Source organism: Mya arenaria, chromosome 3 (assembly GCF_026914265.1).
Source record: "Mya arenaria isolate MELC-2E11 chromosome 3, ASM2691426v1".
NCBI lineage: Eukaryota > Metazoa > Mollusca > Bivalvia > Myida > Myidae > Mya > Mya arenaria.
In genome coordinates, this window is record NC_069124.1 from 46113492 (window position 1) to 46133094 (window position 19603).

The 19603-nt window shown below is 32.4% G+C and overlaps 1 protein-coding gene across 4 annotated transcripts in view; it reads left to right on the forward strand.

Moving 5' to 3' along the window:
- The window catches only part of LOC128226971 (glycine receptor subunit alpha-2-like), a 39317-nt gene extending 20033 nt beyond the window's left edge, over nucleotides 1-19284 (forward strand). For 3 of the 4 annotated variants that reach the window (XM_052937104.1, XM_052937103.1, XM_052937105.1), the window contains exons 2-9: nucleotides 10438-10508; nucleotides 11614-11690; nucleotides 12698-12924; nucleotides 13270-13352; nucleotides 15740-15871; nucleotides 17615-17844; nucleotides 18062-18295; nucleotides 18793-19284. In XM_052937104.1, the coding sequence (XP_052793064.1) occupies nucleotides 10438-10508; nucleotides 11614-11690; nucleotides 12698-12924; nucleotides 13270-13352; nucleotides 15740-15871; nucleotides 17615-17844; nucleotides 18062-18295; nucleotides 18793-18981 (1243 nt within the window). In that variant the 3' untranslated portion in view covers nucleotides 18982-19284. Of the gene's footprint in view, nucleotides 1-5325; nucleotides 5475-10437; nucleotides 10509-11613; nucleotides 11691-12697; nucleotides 12925-13269; nucleotides 13353-15739; nucleotides 15872-17614; nucleotides 17845-18061; nucleotides 18296-18792 lie in introns of those variants that run through there. The other variant, XM_052937106.1, reaches the window with a different exon arrangement.
- Nucleotides 19285-19603: the final 319 nt, after the last annotated feature.

Here is a 19603-nt window from a genome sequence, read left to right on the forward strand (position 1 = left end):
ACCTAATATAATGACTTGATAACCGACTAATTATTGATTCTTTAAAGGTATGTTTTCACAGACTAATATAATGGTGTATATTAAAACGTCACGCAATTGTGGTGATATTGTTAACATTTTGATATTTTGTCACTCAAAACGCTCCAATAAAAATGTTGTGTCTACCAAAAAACTGTTGTACTAGGAACAAGTGAACAAAACTCATACAAATTTACAATATCAGTTCAAGATACCCAACACAAGCTTTCAGATTAAAAAAATAACGGGAATTTTATCAAAAAAGAACTTACCATACGGTCTCAATAAAGTCTGAAAGGGTGAACAATCCACGCGGTCGCCCTATTTTTGTGTGATATTTATATAAACTAGTTAATACATGTTGTCTTGTGGTGTTTAGTATCTCGTTGAGTGTCTGTAAGTCATTGATCGTAATGCCAAGAACACGCCTTATACATAGTGAACCTTTTATAAGTTGGATTCGTTCTTGTAGTTAAGATAAGCATTTTATTACTGAAATATACTGTTTATTGATAGAGGGGTTACACTGTCAACCCCTAACAACCCCGTCCAAAGCGGTACCAGGGTATAGTAGTGATTTTTGCGTAAAATAATTACATACCGATGAACACTGCCATCGTTCCTATGTCGTTCCTATAAGTATATGGTCTTCTTCGTTACCTTTCATCCCAAACGGTAAAATTTTAATGTTGATAAACAAAGTAGTAGTGAGAATCAATACTGCACGGAAGGCAAGGTGAAGCCTTTAATGTTTATAATGGAAAAATATGACTGTTATACTTGTGCTTGCATACTTTTTTAATTTTAATTGTATACCATGAATCAGCGGACTATAACACCTGGATTATCGTAGTGAAAACAATGATTGTAAAGGACTTGTCAATAATTTTAAAACACAACTTAATTACAGGGCCAGCACTGTTCACTTATCAATAAGATCAGCTGCAAACAAAAAATATTGGCAGTACCTTAAATCATTTTGTTCTTAAGTATATGATATTGGTTGTAATTTCCACGTCAATCACTTTAAGAACAGTATTGTTCTATTTAACGGACTAATTACCTTCTGAAACGACTGTATGACTGCATTTATACCTCGTATTCGCATGAAAAGGAAGATTTTAAAAATTGTAAATTAAAGCAAATCAGCTATAGTACACTTGTAGAACGTTAAATACTGAATATGTGTGATATGTTGATGCAATTTTAGTTTTTGAGCTGTGTTTTGAAATGATGGACTTATGTTCTAACATTAATGTCCTCATTGAACAAGACACAATTCGCATCCTAAATTCCCTAGATACATTCGTGCCAACCAGTCTCCGCTGATTGCGATTGCCGTCGAACATTAGAATACAGCTGATTGTAAGATTACAAACCCTCCCTATGCACTTACAGACAACAATACTAAGAATGAGTTCCACAACAACTAATGGAAATAAACAATCTGAATTAATTTGATTACAATGATGGTTTTGTTAATAAAACTAAAACTAAACGTCTGTTGTTTTTTTCTCGAAGCCGATATTTGATAAGCGCAATTAAGCTTAAATGCATTTTTACTTAGAGATGAGTGCAATGTAAAAACAAACAAAGTTCGAAAAGTTTCAACTGCATCTTTAAAGGAGGAAGTGGTATATTTGTATAGGTGTCTGCCTCTCACCAAATAGGCTCAATCCCTACCAGAGTAACGTTCCTTTAAACTCTTAAAAGGGACACAGTACTGTTCTATGATCAGAAGGGGACCGAAATTGATTCGCTGACTTCACAATCCAGCTAAAATAATCTAGTATAAATCAATCCGTTTTCATTAATTCTAGCGTATTTTGTCAAAGGAGATTTCGTCACTTACAGTGCAAATATTATTTCTTATACTTCGAATTGCCAAATCTTACAGATTTATATGTTCCATGGAATGTTTATAATAGTTATGATCTAGACAAAACTTGCTCAAGTAGTGTTGAGCAAAAAGGGAACGTCAAAGCTTTCAAGAGTGACAATCAGACAATCATATAGCAGAAGAATGTATAATGTATAGTTCAATTAGATATGAAAACTATACGTGTTGACTTATGTGGCACTTGTTAATATGTCTGTTTTGGTGTTGTTGTTGTTTGTGTTTGATTCTGATTCGTCTCAGTATATATAACATAACATAACATTTATTCAGCATTCAATGATATTACATTCATAGCCAAATTGCAAAACATATGAAATAAATCATATGAAACAAATCATCGTGAAGAGCAAAGACATAGTCAATAGAGAAGTATGCTACATATCATAGTATCAAATTCTTAACTTAATTAGGCTTTCGATCGTAACAAAGATGCATGATATAAATGTTTACCAATAATGTGCATAGTTTTTCTGCTGTCTGGGGACAAAAGGGTAATATTTTTTTTGTTTTGTTGGCCAGTGGCAACATTATGGTTTAAAGAATTATTTTCGTAGATTATGATAGCAGTCTTGTTTAACTGGTTTCCATGGATTTTCGCAAATATCGGCTCGTTTCAAGACAAAATTAAAAAGGTTGTCAAAACGTTCAATTTGTGAGAGTGCAGCTGTAATTGTATAATAATTTTTCAATGATGATTGAATTCAATTTTCACTTATTCGTTGAATCGTTTCAGCTCACTTTTTGTCATATATTGCCTGAATTAAGCTTGATTGGTATTCAATATTCAACTTAAGTTAATCTTATGGTCACACATCATTGACTTCATTCACTCTATCGATCAGTTCTTAATAACAAGTAATCCGATTAGCTACATCGTTTTAAGGTCCAATTTAGATCAATTTTGCCCTTGAATCCATATCCGTTCGTGCATTGAGCTTGGATGAGAACATTTTTTACCTATTCAAATATATTTAATATCACTATTTTTGCATTTATGACTGAACTTACTATTTACCTATTCATAAAGGCGTTTGAGCTTAACTCATGATTATGTATTGCCTGAGTTAAGAACTTGAGACAAGAGTCGCTTACTTTATATGCACAAAGGGTATAAACAGTACTTGCTTTTTATTGCTTGACCCTCTTATTCAAAATCAATACATACACATGTGTAACAAACATAAATTTTGAGTGATAAAACTTTAACTACTTACTAAATAATACATTTATTGAAAATATTAATTGTAACCGTGTTTTTGATACCTGAAAACGCTTAAATATTAAATGATTGGTGAATGCTCAACGATTTACTATCTACTATAGTCGAATAAGGTAGAAATATCGTGTTTTCTGCACCTTTCTTTCAAATTAAACTCGGTTTCCTTCATAGGAACCATTGTTTTCGACATTAATTCATCCTTTTTTTGTATATCAAAACAATTGTATTAATCATGGTAAATATTAGTTGGCAGTAAGAGTGCATCTTTAATAGTCAAATTTGTGAGTTTTGTGAAATGATTGATTAACTAAGGTATATACAATAAAAACCCAATGTATGAATAAGTCCAAGAAACAAAAACGTTTGTAGCACTGATGCACTTTTGATTATTGGTATAGAATAAATATAATGGACTAATTGGATATGGGATCAATTGTTACATGAATAGATTTACTGGCACATGGGCAGCAATATTGAAGCAGATATCTGTGGCATGAACCCGGATTAATTGGATGAATAGTAATAAAACAGGTGAAGAAGATACGTTGGTTAATATTGTTTGAACTATGCTTAAAATATTAGTTATTTTATTGACTCACTAACCGACTTAAAACAATATGGATTCTTAAAACGTGTATTTATGCGGTCTAATGTTGAAATATATGATGCGACCAGGTACAATATTCCAGGTTTTGATATCATGGATAGTGTTGACGTTAGTGAGTCTTTCAGATGCATCTTCCAATTTTACAATGTAAGTAGAATACAGGATTAATTTGATTTCATTGTGTGTTTTTTTATTTCTTTCTACAAATGTAATTATTGTTGCAGTGGACAAGGAGGTCTGAAAGGCTTCAAGTTATTACTCATTTTATGAAATTGTATGTCAGTGTATCTAGTTCCTCATCGTTTGAACTCTTACCTTGTACCTCTTAAATGTGTTAAGTTTGGGTTTTTTTACTACTGGGCTTGTCCCTTTTGGTTTCATAGCACTATTGTATGTCAGAATTGGTTGTTCTTAATTTTAACTACTCTATAGCTGCAAGGCCACTGTGTACTTCTACATACATGTCTATGTTTTATTTCCATCAATGTGTTAGTTCCCTGTGTTTATATTATCTTATGTTATGTTATACAGATTTGCTCTTTATAGGGCACGATTGTGTTTACATCATGTACATTTATAAGTCTTTTTTGAATTTCCTGACATAGAGTAACAGTCCATTTTAAATACAAGATGTTTGTAAAGGAAGCACTCGTTCATACATTTGCGGGTTTTTTTTAAACATTAACTTTGGTAAATCATATAATTTATGATTGTTTTAAACATTGTACCTATCAAATGCCATGTATTTAAAATGTTCCTTATTTGTTTGTTAAAGGCATGATTCTTACCATTCATATTCAAAGCATTGCACATATGTGTTTCACGAAAGTTGAATCATAAACAAAAATTTACTAATAAGCTGGGAAGTATGCTTTTATATTGACAAAAAAAATCATTGACCAAGGCAATAGACGAGGTCAATAATGATTTTGCGGTCAATATTTACTGCATATTTGACAGCTTATGAGTTAATCACTGTTTCATTAAATGACAAACTGTAGCGGAATATGATAATCTGTTTCCGGTCCATAAATAGACAGGTCAATATGGTATTTTATTCTGTTTTAGAAAATTGTTCTCCGTCAAATCATGGCCATCTATCTATATATCCCGTCAAATCATGGCCATCTATCATGTAGTTATGCCCTTTATATCCATTTTATTAACTTAAGTATTGATCACTTTTTTTTTCGAATGTTTATTTTTATTTTAACTTCTTAAAATTTATACAAACATACTTTTAAGAAACGTTTAGATTTTTTTTTCAATTTGAAATTTACATATTCACTTAAAGTTTAATAATGCTCTGTATATTTTATTAAAAATTATACAAGCATATTTTAAGAAACGTTTAGATTTTTTTATTTCAATTTTAAATTTACATATTCACTTAAAGTTGAATAATGCTCTCTATATTTTTATTAAAATTTAAACAAGCATATTTTTGAGAAATCTAAAAAAAATATTTCAATAATAAATTTCCATAATTATCGATTACTCGATGTTCAGTGAGTTTAATATCTATATTATATAGAGGACCCAACTTACACTAGTTAAATATCCGATAAGACACTTCTTACTTCAGAATTTTATATCGGTCTGCGTAAAGTATTTAAATCATTGAGAAGAATATTCAATGTTGAATAATAAACTATGTTTAAAACATTTATATTTGGAATATTTGTACTGACTTTATTTATGGTCACAACTGCATCGTCTTACGTCACCATGTGAGTTTTATGTTCGTGTTTTGCTGTTAAAGGTTCCACCTTATATTTTTGTTGACGAAATAATGGGAGAAAGCGAGCAAAATAAATATGAATAAGAACAATTTTGTTTTTAAATTTTAAAAGCGGTCGGAATAAAATATTTTTTTCTCAAATTAGTGAATATATAGAATAAAGATGTTAATCATTATAACTTACTCTCCCTGTTACGTGTTTTTCTTTAAAGAAAATACTCTCATTGGTTCTCTATAAATTACTTTCGGTAAATTTCAAATTGTCAGTGATATATGATTATATGTTTGCGTTATCTAAAGCAAAGTTTGCTGACCTAAAAGCGTTGTTTTTTTTTGGCATTTAGGACATAAACATATAAATGAGTTCGAAATGGTCTTTATAAATAAAGCTTTATATGTGATGGTTTTTTCTTTAAAAAACATTAAATGAGACAAATATATAGTTTAAGGGCGTATGGAATTAATCATTAAAGTTAAAACAATGTTTGATATCTGAAAAGAATAAAACATCAAAACCCATATCGCCTATACAGGATGTAAAACAGTTCATCATAGCAGGAACTTGAATAAGGACCTCTAAATATACACTAATGAAATATAAAAATAGTTTCAAATAACACTTATTGCTGTAAGCTTTAAATAGCCATGACGCATGAGCGGTCAAGGTCTGAAAAAACTTCAAAAACAGTAACATATCATACATATTCAATAGTTTACGTTTTACAGCTTAAATATAGATTCCATCTTTAATGACTTCCTTTTGATGTGCAAACGAGGTATAAATACAGGCATACAGAAGTTTCAAAGGGCAATTAATAATTATACTGTTCTTAAATTGATAGACGTGAACACATAGAAACCAAGTTTACATAATTAATAAAAATGGTTTAATGTACTTCACCGTTTTTTTTTGGAATATTTAGCTGTTCTCATTTATCAGTGACCATTGCTGGCATTGTGATTTAGCTGTCCTTTTACAAGCATTGTTCTCACTATGATTTTTCTGACCTATTGTCCGCTGTTTTATCGCCTGGTATCTAAATATGCTAGCACAAGTATAACAGTCATATGTTTCCATCAAAAACCATAAAAAGTTCCATTGTTGCTAGTTTTTAATTTCACTACTATTTTGTTTGACATACCCTTTGCGCTGAAAGGTAACTAAGAATATTATTCCACAATTGATGAAAAGCTGAAAAAGGCACAAACAGAGAAACATAGTAAAGCATAAAAATACATTTATAGTTGTGATCAATGCCAGACAGCCAGACTGCCAACTTCACGGACATGGTGATCAATTGATTGTTGACTGGCGTCTGGTCGTCATGGTCGAGCGGTCATGTATGTGTGAAGTGAGTTGTACCTGTGCATGTATGTGTGAAGTGAGTTGTACCTGTGGTCATCATTTTGTCTTTTAATATTCAAATTTAGTATACTATAGCATCTGATCCCCAAAACCTGGTTTATTAGTTGTTGTTTTTTATATTATGATTATATGATACTATAATATGTAATGTCTTCCTTTATTCATATGTATTGTGTTGAACGTAATAAAAGAAAGAGTCATTTTTGACGGCGTTACTCCAGTTTGGGAGGATTCGGAAAGGCAACTTTGCAAATTATTTCATTCTTAGCAAATTCTTTCACACCGTCTTTTAAGTGAATTTAAAAAATGCAGTGCAGAGGAAAGCTGGAGCTAATACATAGATATAATACAAACAATCTCTATTGTTATATATCTGTTTGAACCAGCGAAAAACAATTTCAAATTTCATAAATAAATCATTGGAAATCATATAAATGGGCCTCTTATAGGTTTATAGAAAATTAGCACTCACGTGTTTAAACATTATAAAACATTCTGATTTCACTGTTAAATTTTTTAACCTGTTTCGCCATCAAAAAATGACGTCAGCGCTCATTCGGCTATGGTGAATTTAAATGGCCGTTTCCAAAATGACGTTATATTACATGTTTTTCGAACGTTTGAGATTATAAAGAATTAAATGGGGGGGGGGGTTTAAGGGATTTTGAAGAATAAAAAAAAATGAATGGTTTAATGATTATATTCAAGTTTGATTGGCAATATCGGCAATACAAAAGCCTTTGGCCATGAACAGTAACATTAAACATACTATATGAGATGTACACAAAATACAAAGGTTTTAATAGTACCAATTACAATTTGATATGTCCAGATACAACAAAATACTTGAAGGTATTAAACTTAGAACCAACTGTATCAATGGAGACAGAACGCCTAAAAATAGCAGTGTATATGAATATAGCCAAACATCGTAAATTGATATCAATATTTGATAACATAAGCTTTACACAAATATTCAGCGTATTCCATGATCTTGAAATATTATAATGTTAACGTATGTCGTAATGAAAAGGACAGCATAGTAAAAAGTGGTATTCAGATTCTACCATACCAGTATTACATAGTTTGCATTTACGATTTATATTATATTTCATCTCGGGACACACGAAGTTGATATTTTGAGTGCTCAAAATGACAACTTCTTCAACGAAATGATAATACATATAACATACAATTCCGTGGAAAAGGAAACTCTGCAAAAACAATTGCATGTAAAAACTTTCTCTTGCGATGATGGAATTATATTTGAACCTTGCTTATGCGAATTGTGTCTCATGTTTACGATGACATTAATTAATGTAATATGTCATCATTAAAATGAGACCAAATTCGCATTCAGAATTTCCCCAGTTACATTCGTGTCAACCGGCCTACTTTGATTACAATTGCCGTCGAACAATGCGATACAGCTGATTATAAGACTACAAACCCTCCCTAGGCACATACAGACAATAATATTAATAATTAGTTATACAGCAACTAATGGAAAATAACAATCTGAATTAATTTGATTACTTGGATGACAAAAGTAAAAGTAATGTTTTACTTCTATTCTTTTTCAAAGCCGACATTTACCTAAAGACAGTTTAACATAAATGCAAATATTTCGTGGTTGTGTTGTTTTGGTTGCACAACGCAGAAATGTGCAATGTTAGATCAAAATCAAAATCATATCTTTGTAAGCTTCTCATGTTATAATTGCTACTTGTGTTATTCTTTAAGTTTCAGTTGTATTTTCTAAATTATTGTTTTCAATTTTAAAAGGTAGAAATGGTATGTGTTCGCCCATCACCCAATAAATTGTGTGTTCGTTCCCCTTTAGGTTAGCGTTCTCTCAAAAAAGGACACAGTTCTGGTTTGTGCACAGAAAATGAACCCGAGATCAGCTGTCTTCAAAATCCAGCTATATAAAATAAACATGTATATACCATTCTGTTTTTAGATATTCTAGCCAAAATTTAGGTCTATATATTAACAATGGGGATTTCCTCACTTAATTAAAACAGCAATTAATATTTCTCAGGTTTCACATTGTCATCGAGCTATTTCCATAACAGAGATTTAAATAACCTCGTTAAGGTAATAAATCTCTTGCCAAGAAGACTTTTTTATGGTCCTCTTTTCAGCACAAAAAGGATTGTAATTAGCCTGGTTTGAAAAAAAACGAAGAAGGCTAGACACAAGATACAATAAACTTTATTTAAATTCGGGTCTATGATAACAAGAAACAAAGGCTTATTGAGCAATTTTGCGACATGAATAACTAATATACTAATATACATAACATATCAAATCAATGTCCTGGTGACCTGGAAATAAAAGCACCCAGTTTTAAATAGGTACACTATTTGAACAACTATTTACAAAAGCCGTTTCATATCATATTCATGCATGCAATTACAAAAAGAAAATCATTCCACTGAAAATTGTAAGTTCTTTCAAGAGTATAACTTAAACATAATCGTATACATTTTAAACAGCAATATCGTAATTAGCATTATGAAAATGGGAATTAGAGCATGGTAGAGTGATGTGTAGTTGGTAAAAATATTATAATTATTTTAGCTTGCTAGAAAAAATCTTTGGAAAGTATTGCTTAGAGGAGGTGTTTCATTTATCATGTAATTTTATATACTACTACATGTTGCTGATATTATCAGAAACGTAGCGTGCAAAGGCATGGTTGCTCCTATGATTGGGTCAATCCCTACCTACAGGTTACCATCAAAATCCCTGCCCAGTCAGTGCCCTGACAATATAGGCACCTACCACTGTGTAAGAATGTTAATTGATAATCCCAAATCGTAAAACCTAAACAAAAGCTTGCGAAGAACACACACAAGTAGCTGTACGGTTCGACAGATGTTTGACCATTTTTAACATACGTAACATAACATTTATTCGGCATTAAATGATATAACATTCATAGCCAAAATGCAAAACATATGAAATAAATCATATGAAACAAATCATCGTGAAGAGTGTTTAACAATCATAAATAGTTATTGGCCCTTGTTAAATAATTTGATTTTTTTTTATTTATAGTCAAAATGCCCGCTGAAATCTTTTCAGGTATTTGAATGCCACATTCTGTAGGAATATTTTGCATAGTCCTCTTTTAAGTAAATTACTTACAAACAAGGATTTAATTAGCCTTGGGTGAGTTCATCACAAAGCATACTCTTAAAGAGGCTAGGTTAATTAAATTACTTACGAAGAGGTCTTTCCTTGGCCTCGTTTGAGTAAATTATTCAAAGATTAGACTTACCTGTATTTGCGTTTCTTTCAGGTATATTCATTACGACGGTTCCTGTCCGTTGTTGGAATAAAGCATGTACAATGAAGAAATTTATTGCCCTTGTTTTAGTAAAAGATTCTCGATGGTGGCTTTTCAATGACGTTCTCGTTCCAAAAAAAGCAAAGGGATCCGAGAAGGACTACCTTCTTATATTATTTCAGATATATATTCTTTTTTTAAACGGTGACGAGCAGAAATATATTGTAAGGGTTTCAGACAAGTTGTTAATATGTTGAATTAATAACATATTTTCTTTTTTTCATACAGGTCCGCCATTTTAGACAAACTATTCGACAAAGCCAACTATGACAAGAAGTTACCTCCACGATACGACAAGCGTATGTATATCTATCAAATAACAGAACAATTTACAAACTAGCTTAAAGTGACACTTTTATTCAAAATGAATACATACACATGTATATCAAACATAATGTTTTAGTGATAAACCTATAACTACTTACTGAATAATGCATTTATGAAAAATATTAACTACTGATAACAAGATTGTAACCGTGAAATTAATAGCTAAAAATGCAAAAATATTAAATGATTGGTGAATGCAAAAAGATTTACTGTGATCTACTATGGTCTCATAAAGTAGAAGTACAGTGTTTTATGCACATTTATTTCAAATTAAACTCGGTATCCTTCATAAGAACCGTTGTTTTCGACATTTATTCATCCTTTTCGTAATATTACAAAAACAAAATAATTAATTGTGGCCAATCGTATGTGAGAGTGCATCTTTAATGCAATAAGTTTTAAAAAGTTTATTTTAAAAGCTTATTTTAATTTAGATAGTTATTCAGCTCATCTCTTTAAGAGCGATTCCATAGGGAATGTCTTTAATTTGAAAATGGAGATGATTGATTGTCAATTCATTGTTGCCGATATTTTTGACACTAGATTCACAGTTTTAGGATCAGATTTTAATCGTTCAAATGAGCTAGTTCCAGCATCATCGGGGGTATTTAAAGTGTGTAAACGGGACCGAACTATGTAATTATATTCCATGAACATGTTCATTAGTCATATCAGTCGCAGGCGGTGACGACATTGAAATGCATTTATAACACAGCACTTGTGGTGATAAACTTGTATGCAAAACAAGCAAGTGGTAATCACACTTTTTCACAAGTTTTCTAAAGTTGACGTGTAGAAATGATCATTTCGTTTAAAGGATCATGAAATTGATAATTGTTCATGCTTTATTCAGAAATCCTAAAATCACAACAAATAGTTGACATCATGATAATTATTTTTGGGAGTTGGTAAAAGCTGGAAAGAGTATATAGTTGATAGTTGGTTGTTTCCGTTTTATATAAAACTCGGGGCATTAATGACATCAACAATTTTAGCAAAAATGGAACGAGCTTTTTTGGTAAACTTGCAAACATTACTCTTTTGCTTCGACTTTAAATGTTTATTTTTGTTTTTCAGCGTCATGGGAGCGCCAGGTCGAAGTCACAGTGAACATGTTTATAGTAAACATGTTTGCCGTCAGCGAAATAGACATGGTCAGCATCTTTGATTTAAATAGTTCTATCACCAATAGCAATCAGACTTCTATGAGGATAAGAATTATACAAAAGTAAAATGAATGTAATGTAAACAGTTTCTGCAAAAAAGCATAAAAAGCCTATAAATCAACTGGTATGTTTAATTCCGTTGTATTCTGTCTCGTGTCTGTAAAGATTTGTCCCCGACTGTATCACATCGCACATCAGAAATATTTTCATATAATTGAAAATTAATTATTCGAGAACTTCAGTTCGATATCGTATGGTTTTGATTCATCTTTAGAAATGACAATTAATTCCATTAACGTTGGCTGCATCTGTCGATTTCTCAATAACTTATCAGAGTTATTCTTAGGAACTGTTTTAATGATAAGGCAGGTAACCTATCAAACATGCGAATCTTTAGACACATCACTATATATAGAATCTAACCTATCAAACACGCTAATCTTTAGACACATCACTATAGACAGAATCTAACCTTTCAAACACACGAATTTTTAGACACATCACTATTGATAGAATCTAACCTATCAAACACGCTAATCTTTAGACACATCACTATAGACAGAATCTAACCTTTCAAACACGCGAATTTTTAGACACATCACTATAGACAGAATCTAACCTATCAAACACGCTAATCTTTAGACACATCACTATAGACAGAATCTAACCTTTCAAACACGCGAATTTTTAGACACATCACTATTGATAGAATCGGATTTTTCACGTCTCATTTGTAGATATTATAAACCAATAACAGAAATGTTGATGATTAGAGTAGTTAGTGGTAAAGGTCCACCTTCAACGAAGAGGTTTTGGTTTCGATCCCTGTCAGGAATACCTTCTCATGGCCTCTGAAACAGGACACCTACTGACCTATACTGGTTTCAAACCTAGGAAATGGATTGAAAAGGGATTTATAACAGCTTTGAGTTGAATTCACCGTTGGGCTAAAACATGATTTAATTAACTAACCTAATAGATATTTTCTCATTGAGGAATACTCCATGAGCCTGTTTCTTCGAGAACGCTGGAAGGACAGCAGACTGGTTTACAACGATACGCTCAATCTTACCAGAATCGAGTTGGACCCGTCCATGTTTGGCGCCATATGGCAACCGGATATGTTCATTGCCACAGAGAAATACTCAGACTTCCACGAGGTTACCGTTCGCAACCAAATGGTCCATATCTATCCCAATGGCATCATACAGTATAGTGCAAGGTTGTGATTCAGACTTTCATACATAGCTTTGATTAGAATTATTCTGTGTAAGCCCTCGATTAAGCGTCCTGACATATACAAAAATCTAGACATGTCCTAAGTTGTCAGCTATTTTGTATTGTCTTAAAATGTAAACATATTTGCTTTTATCTTTAACTTATCTTGCTACCAAACCACTAGCTACTCAAACTGAATAATTGTCTGAATATTTAATATAGTTTATTTTAGTAGTGGAATCAATAAGCGAGTTAACAACATGTGTTGATTTCCATAACAATGTCTTTTTCTGATTATTTATATCAAGCGGTTGATTAATAGCATTAATATGGTTGTTATTCTATTTAGGGTAACTGGTGCATTTTTCTGCGCAATGGATCTACGGAAGTACCCCTTCGACACACAGGAGTGCGAATTTGAACTTGAAAGTTGTAAGTCTCTAATGAATATGAAGTTGTTTAGAAACTAAATGACCTTATAGATAAACCCTTTTTCTATGTACCTAAATGACTTAGAAGATGAATTATTTTTGAATGGAGCCAAAGGAATAGATATTGATACAATCAAGTTATTTCTATTGATGTATGCAGATGATATTGTAATATTTGCCAAAACAAGTGAGGAAATGCAACGTAATTTAAACATTTTACATGACTACTGTAACAGATGGAAGCTATCTGTAAATAAGGATAAGACTAAAGTTGTTGTATTTAGGAAAGGCGGTAGACTACCTCAAAATTTGAAATTCCATTATGGTGACTCAGAAATAGATGTTGTATCAAGATATTGTTATTTAGGTATTGTTTTCACATCTGGGGGCTCTTTTATGGAATGTTATAAAACACTATCAGGTCAGGCAAATAAGGCTATTTTTAAACTAAAAAGGTATCTTCAGAGTTTTGCCAACATATCAACTGAACATGTGTTAGATCTATTTGATAAATTAGTTAAGCCCATCTTATTTTATGGTTGTGAGGTCTGGGGATTTTCCAGTGCCAACAATATAGAAAGAATTCATACAATGTTTTGTAAGAACTTATTAGGGGTTAAAACTTCGACACAAAATGATTTCGTACATGGTGAATTAGGAAGAATAGATTTGTTTTCTATGCGATTGACGTACATTTTAAAATACTGGTTCAAGATAGTAGATTGCTGTGACAGAAAGTATTCAAAGGTTATGTATAAAACGATGTTAAATGAAATTGAAAATAACCCAAGAAAAATTAATTGGGCAGTAAATGTTAAAAATATGTTGTGCAATTATGGTTTTCATGAAGTCTGGATTGCCCAAGGGGTGGGGAACACAAAAACATTTATCAGTATTTTTCAGCGTCGAGTAAAGGATATCTTTATCCAAAATTGGTACAGCAGACTAGAAAACTCAACTAGAGCGTCGTTCTATAAAGTGTTTGCAAATTTTGAGTTTCAGTCATATTTGAAGAATGTAAACATTAATAAATATAAAATAGCATTAACTAAATTACGATTATCATCACACCGGCTCTCGGTTGAGACTGGAAGATGGACAAATATTCCTAGAAATGATCGCTTATGTAGAGCATGCAATAAGTTAGAAGATGAGTACCACCTGTTATTTGAATGTCTTTTGTACAACGTCATACGATGCAAATACATTAAGAAATATTATAGGGAGAGACCGAGCATGTTTAAGGCAGTTTCGTTGCTAAAGTCTGAAAATGCAAACATCTTAAAAAATTTAGCTGTATATATATTTAATGCATTTGAAATAAGGAAAACGTATGTTCACGTATAGATTTCTAATGAGTAGAAACTATGTGTGCTTTCAGCTGTATAACATTTTCTTTGAAATCACAATGCATTAATTTGGTAAGCAAAACAATACTAAGATCGACATAGCTTTACCCTGTAAACCCTCCTAATATTTCGTTTTCGCTCTTTTAGTGGGGGTGGGAATGGGACATATTCATTTAAGTTAGACACGTTTGTACTTCTAAGAATATAACGCACAAGTAGTATCTTTTGTAAAATAATTAAACTTCAAATTTAATACATATCATATGCATGTTGTATTATTGTATTTTGTTAAGGTCATTTATGTATTTATGATATGTATATCAAACTCTCAGGTACAGCTGCTATTTATTTGATACAATTATACTTGTTTACTTGTCCTCTATTTGAATATGAATTTTGAATTTGTATACGTAAGCTATTGTATTCGATGAATTTGATCACGGGTCATGTTGGCCTATTTCAAATGTATATTGTGTGTTATATTTCCTTGAATAAAATTTCTTCTTCATTAAGTACAATTTAATCAATCTCCATTGCATGTTCTCAGCTGTATTTATTTGTCACATTGATAATTATCATCCCAAGCCTGTTAAGGAAGTTTTGAAAACAATCACGACATTAGTGACTGTTGTATAAGTTTTCACTCCTCTTCTTCCAAAGCGACAAATTTGGTGTTTCATTTTATGAGCCTTAGTTATTCTTGATCTTAAGAGCAGAATCTGTGTGTTTTAGTCGGAAAAATTAATTGCCCAACAAACTAAATTGAATCACTAAGGCGTGTCTGGTGTCTCTTGATAAGAACTATCTGTATATAGTATCTGGGCCTAGTTTTAATGAAAGATCTTAGTAAATAGGGAGATCTGAATTTAAATATGTAGGGATATTAGACAGAATGTTTCATTTCGAATTGTACATAGTTCATATTAAATACAAATTTATACAACAATATGTTTGAAGATATTTAAACCTTTACGGTGCGTAAGATCGAGTCCAAGATAACATATTAAAATTGCAGGTATCTGTTATTTAAATGTTACAGATGGATTCGACACTACCAAACTCAAATTCATATGGGACGATCCTCCGATGACCATGTCGAAAAACATCAAGCTTCCCCAGTTCAATTTGACGTCAATTTCAACTTATAACTGTGATCGCGAGTACTTTGGAAGTACGTTGAAAAGTTGGTATAATTCCATTTTGTATGCTGCCCGTCTGTGAGACCTTCTGTGCGACCCAAGTATAAAACCCGCTTTTTTAGCATTTTCTGTTATAAATATAAGCAGATTTAACGTTTATAATGTAGCATTTATAACTGACTGGGAACCACTGTTCATTCTCTTATTAAGTCTTTAGCTTAATAAATAATAAGGTTTGTTTCAGGTTAACTGACCATCTGTATTTTTCTTGCCCCCGACTATAGACATTTTTATTGCCCCTAGAAATATTTTTTTTCTTTTAAAAGTTAAAGATGAAGTGTTTTTTGCATAACAATATCCGGGATGCTGATGTTTTAGCATATTCTTTCAAGGAAAAGAAACAGAAAATAATCAAGAAACATACTTTTATTGTTTTTAGAGACCTGAAACAATAACGCCTTATTTAGTAGTAACAATTAAGTAACAAGGGTTGGGAGACCGAATTTTCTCCCACCTCAGATAAGTAGATCCAGTAATTTAACCATGCTAGAAAATCTTATCTTGCCCACGGGCGAAGATAAAATGCCCGTATGGAACTCCTTTTTAATGGTCACCACATTGTAATTACCTCCCTTGTTGAATAATGGCGTCTGTAGCATCATGGAAATCTTGTCTTGTGGCAATATTTAGAACGCTAACTAATTATTTCTCGCTTCAAATGTCACCATAAAACAGTTTTCAAGCACCTTTCAAGTAATAATGCTTCACTCTCCTTAGAACTCCTTAAGACCGATTTGACTATTAACATAATCTGAATAACTGCGCGCATATCCATGACAACCAGGAATTATCGCATATCCATACGCAATTATTTTCACTAAACACAGAAGTGTTCCAGCAAAAAATACATTTTTACTTAATTTTGTTTAACTGAGGTGGGAGAAAAATCATCTACGAAAGCTGCTCGTGTAAGATTGGTTCATTCCGACCCTAGCGCAGGGTGTTTTGCGGAGACTCTGTAAACCTCGTTTCCGCAAAACACCAAACGCTCGGGTCGGAATGAACCTATCTTACACTCTCGGCCATGGAAGATACTTATAGCTTTTGTTCAAAACAAACACGTATCTACGGGGCTTTGGCACTTGGCAAATTGCATGTTTGGTTGTAAAGAAAATAGTTTTTGTAAGCATGGATATTTCATTTAATGATTCAAATGTTACATTTGCTTTAGTGTGTGTTTCTTTTGTAGTATTTCAAGTGTTTTCTGTTTTTTATGATATTTTAAATTGTATAATTGTTTATAAGTAGGCTTTTTTATGGTCAAATAATTGTTTGCATTCTTAGGTTAGGTTGTGACATATTATAAGTGTTTTCCCAGACCTGGCGACATTTGACGAACGAGTTTGAACTGTTTCCTTTTAAATACAGCCATGGTTATCTGACTACATGTTTGTGTATAAATTTGTGTATCAATTGTGAAGTAAAATTTGATCTATTCAATATGTAATATATCGGCTATTCCATTACGCATTCGCGAGTTGCTTATATCATCTAGCTGTATTTCAGTTTGCGTTTTGAAAAAAAATCAAACTTCTCTTAATGGTTCTGAATTTCATGTTATATAATTTATAAATAATAGGTCTTCTTGAAAAGTCTAGTTTGGTTTTCGGTTGAGTGAGTGGTCAGATCTCATGTGGATTGTCTAAATCTATCATACATTTTGTATTAAACCCTTGAAATCCGTACAACATTAACACAGCCTAATCTTCCTGCAGTAAAGTACCCATGTATCGGTGTTAAGTTCATCTTGGAGCGGGACTACTCCTTCTATCTCATCCAGATCTTCGTACCTAGTATCCTGATTGTGATCCTCTCCTGGGTCAACTTTTGGCTCGACTGCACTTCCGTTCCCGGTCGCGTCTCATTGGCTCTTCTTACTGTACTCACCATGACAACGCAGAGTTCTGGGGCGCGTGAAAATCTGCCTGCCGTCTCCTATGTCAAGGTCAGATGATATATATTATTCTTTTTTTCATCGAATCATACTTATACTCATTTAACTTAGTGCTAGTTTTGTGTCATCCAAATATGCTGTCTATCAAATTCAATAAGTTTCGAATAGTATCAGTTACCGACAAGTGCCCGAATAACGCCCAAATGTTTCCGTACCATAATGGTCAAAGCTAAATGTCTTATTTTGCAGTTTTTTTTCTTTTCTTTAGGCTATCGATGTATGGATGGCTGCGTGCTTAGCTTTCGTGTTCCTAGGTCTTGTGGAGTTCGCGTATGTTAACGTTCAAAGCCGCGTCTCTACCCGACGTCAGATGTCGTACTCAAAGCCTGTACACGAGCTGGTCCAAGCCGTTCACAACAACATGAATGGTGATATAAATGAAAACGAGAAGGAAAACGAGTCTCAAACTTCTTCTGAATCTACATGTGACACAAAGGAACATGTAAGCGATTGTTTTCTTAATGTTGCTGCCTTGTAACTTATTTCTTATTTAATACTCGAAGATGTTCACTGATATAAAACGTCTTTCCGGCATCAATAAATGTTCCATGTAGAAATATAGTTCTAGCATTTCTTATTATCGAATTTATTCCAAGGGAGCCACAGCGACAGATTGGGTAAGTTTATTCAAAATATCATACATTAAATATAACCGACCTAAATTTCAGAGTTAAAAAGAGGTAAGTCATTTTTAAAAATACGACGCAATGGCCCGATAAATGAATCTACTTACGTTATCTAATAACCAAGAAAAGAGTATAGGAACTATTTGGCTGTGAATGTGCGGGTTTTTTTGTAACTGTTGAAAACATCCTTCTTAAGCTGGCAATTTGAACATATAAACTGTTGATGATATTCGGATTTAATTTATATGTATGTTAAAGCCGGTGTATTTTGTCCTTTAAGCAGATGATTTTTACTTTGAAATAACTTTTTCAGCTATCCAACAAAGGATCAGAATGCACCAAGTCGTACCTGATATGTTTGAAGTCGCTGGCGGGGATCGAAAGGGCACGCGCGGTGGACAAAATTTCCCGTGTTTTATTCCCGCTTTTGTTCATCATTTTCAACATCTGCTACTGGACATACGTGTTCCTTTGGTCTCCTGCCTTCATGGAAGGACTCTAGTTTTGAGTCAAATTGTGAATGGAAGCAGGTGATACTTGATCATTTTGAGTTGTGTGCAAGTGAAAATTGGTGTTTCGTACTGTGTTAATGAGATTAAATTGTTATTAATTGTGTATGTTTCGCTCTTAAAATAATGTGATTGGAACATAAATGAAATTGTATCCCGGTTTAACTGTACGAACATGTAAATTTACAACATATCACTTTAGTTTAGAATCGTGTATTTATTTATTTACTAACGGTTTTTACTCAAGCTTTTCACCATTATAGATAATTAAGTTAATAATAAATGTTTCGAAAAACTGTCTTATGTTATGAGAGACCAATAGAAAAAGAGAAAAATACTCGTCCGGCTCGGCGACCTCAAACAAAATAACTAGACTTAGTTAGGAGGGTTTCTAAACTCATTCAATGTTTGTAATATAGCACGAACTTCCACAAAATGATAAAATACATATTGTTTAGTATGGGTGTTGTATTTAAATATCATCACACTAATAACTCCACATGTTGTAAGTCACAACACAGCTGCAAAATTAAAAACATTTCTCTTTCACTCATTCATTCGAAATTGCTTTTTCAACCTACATAATGTCAAACAAGTTGCATAGAACATATTTTA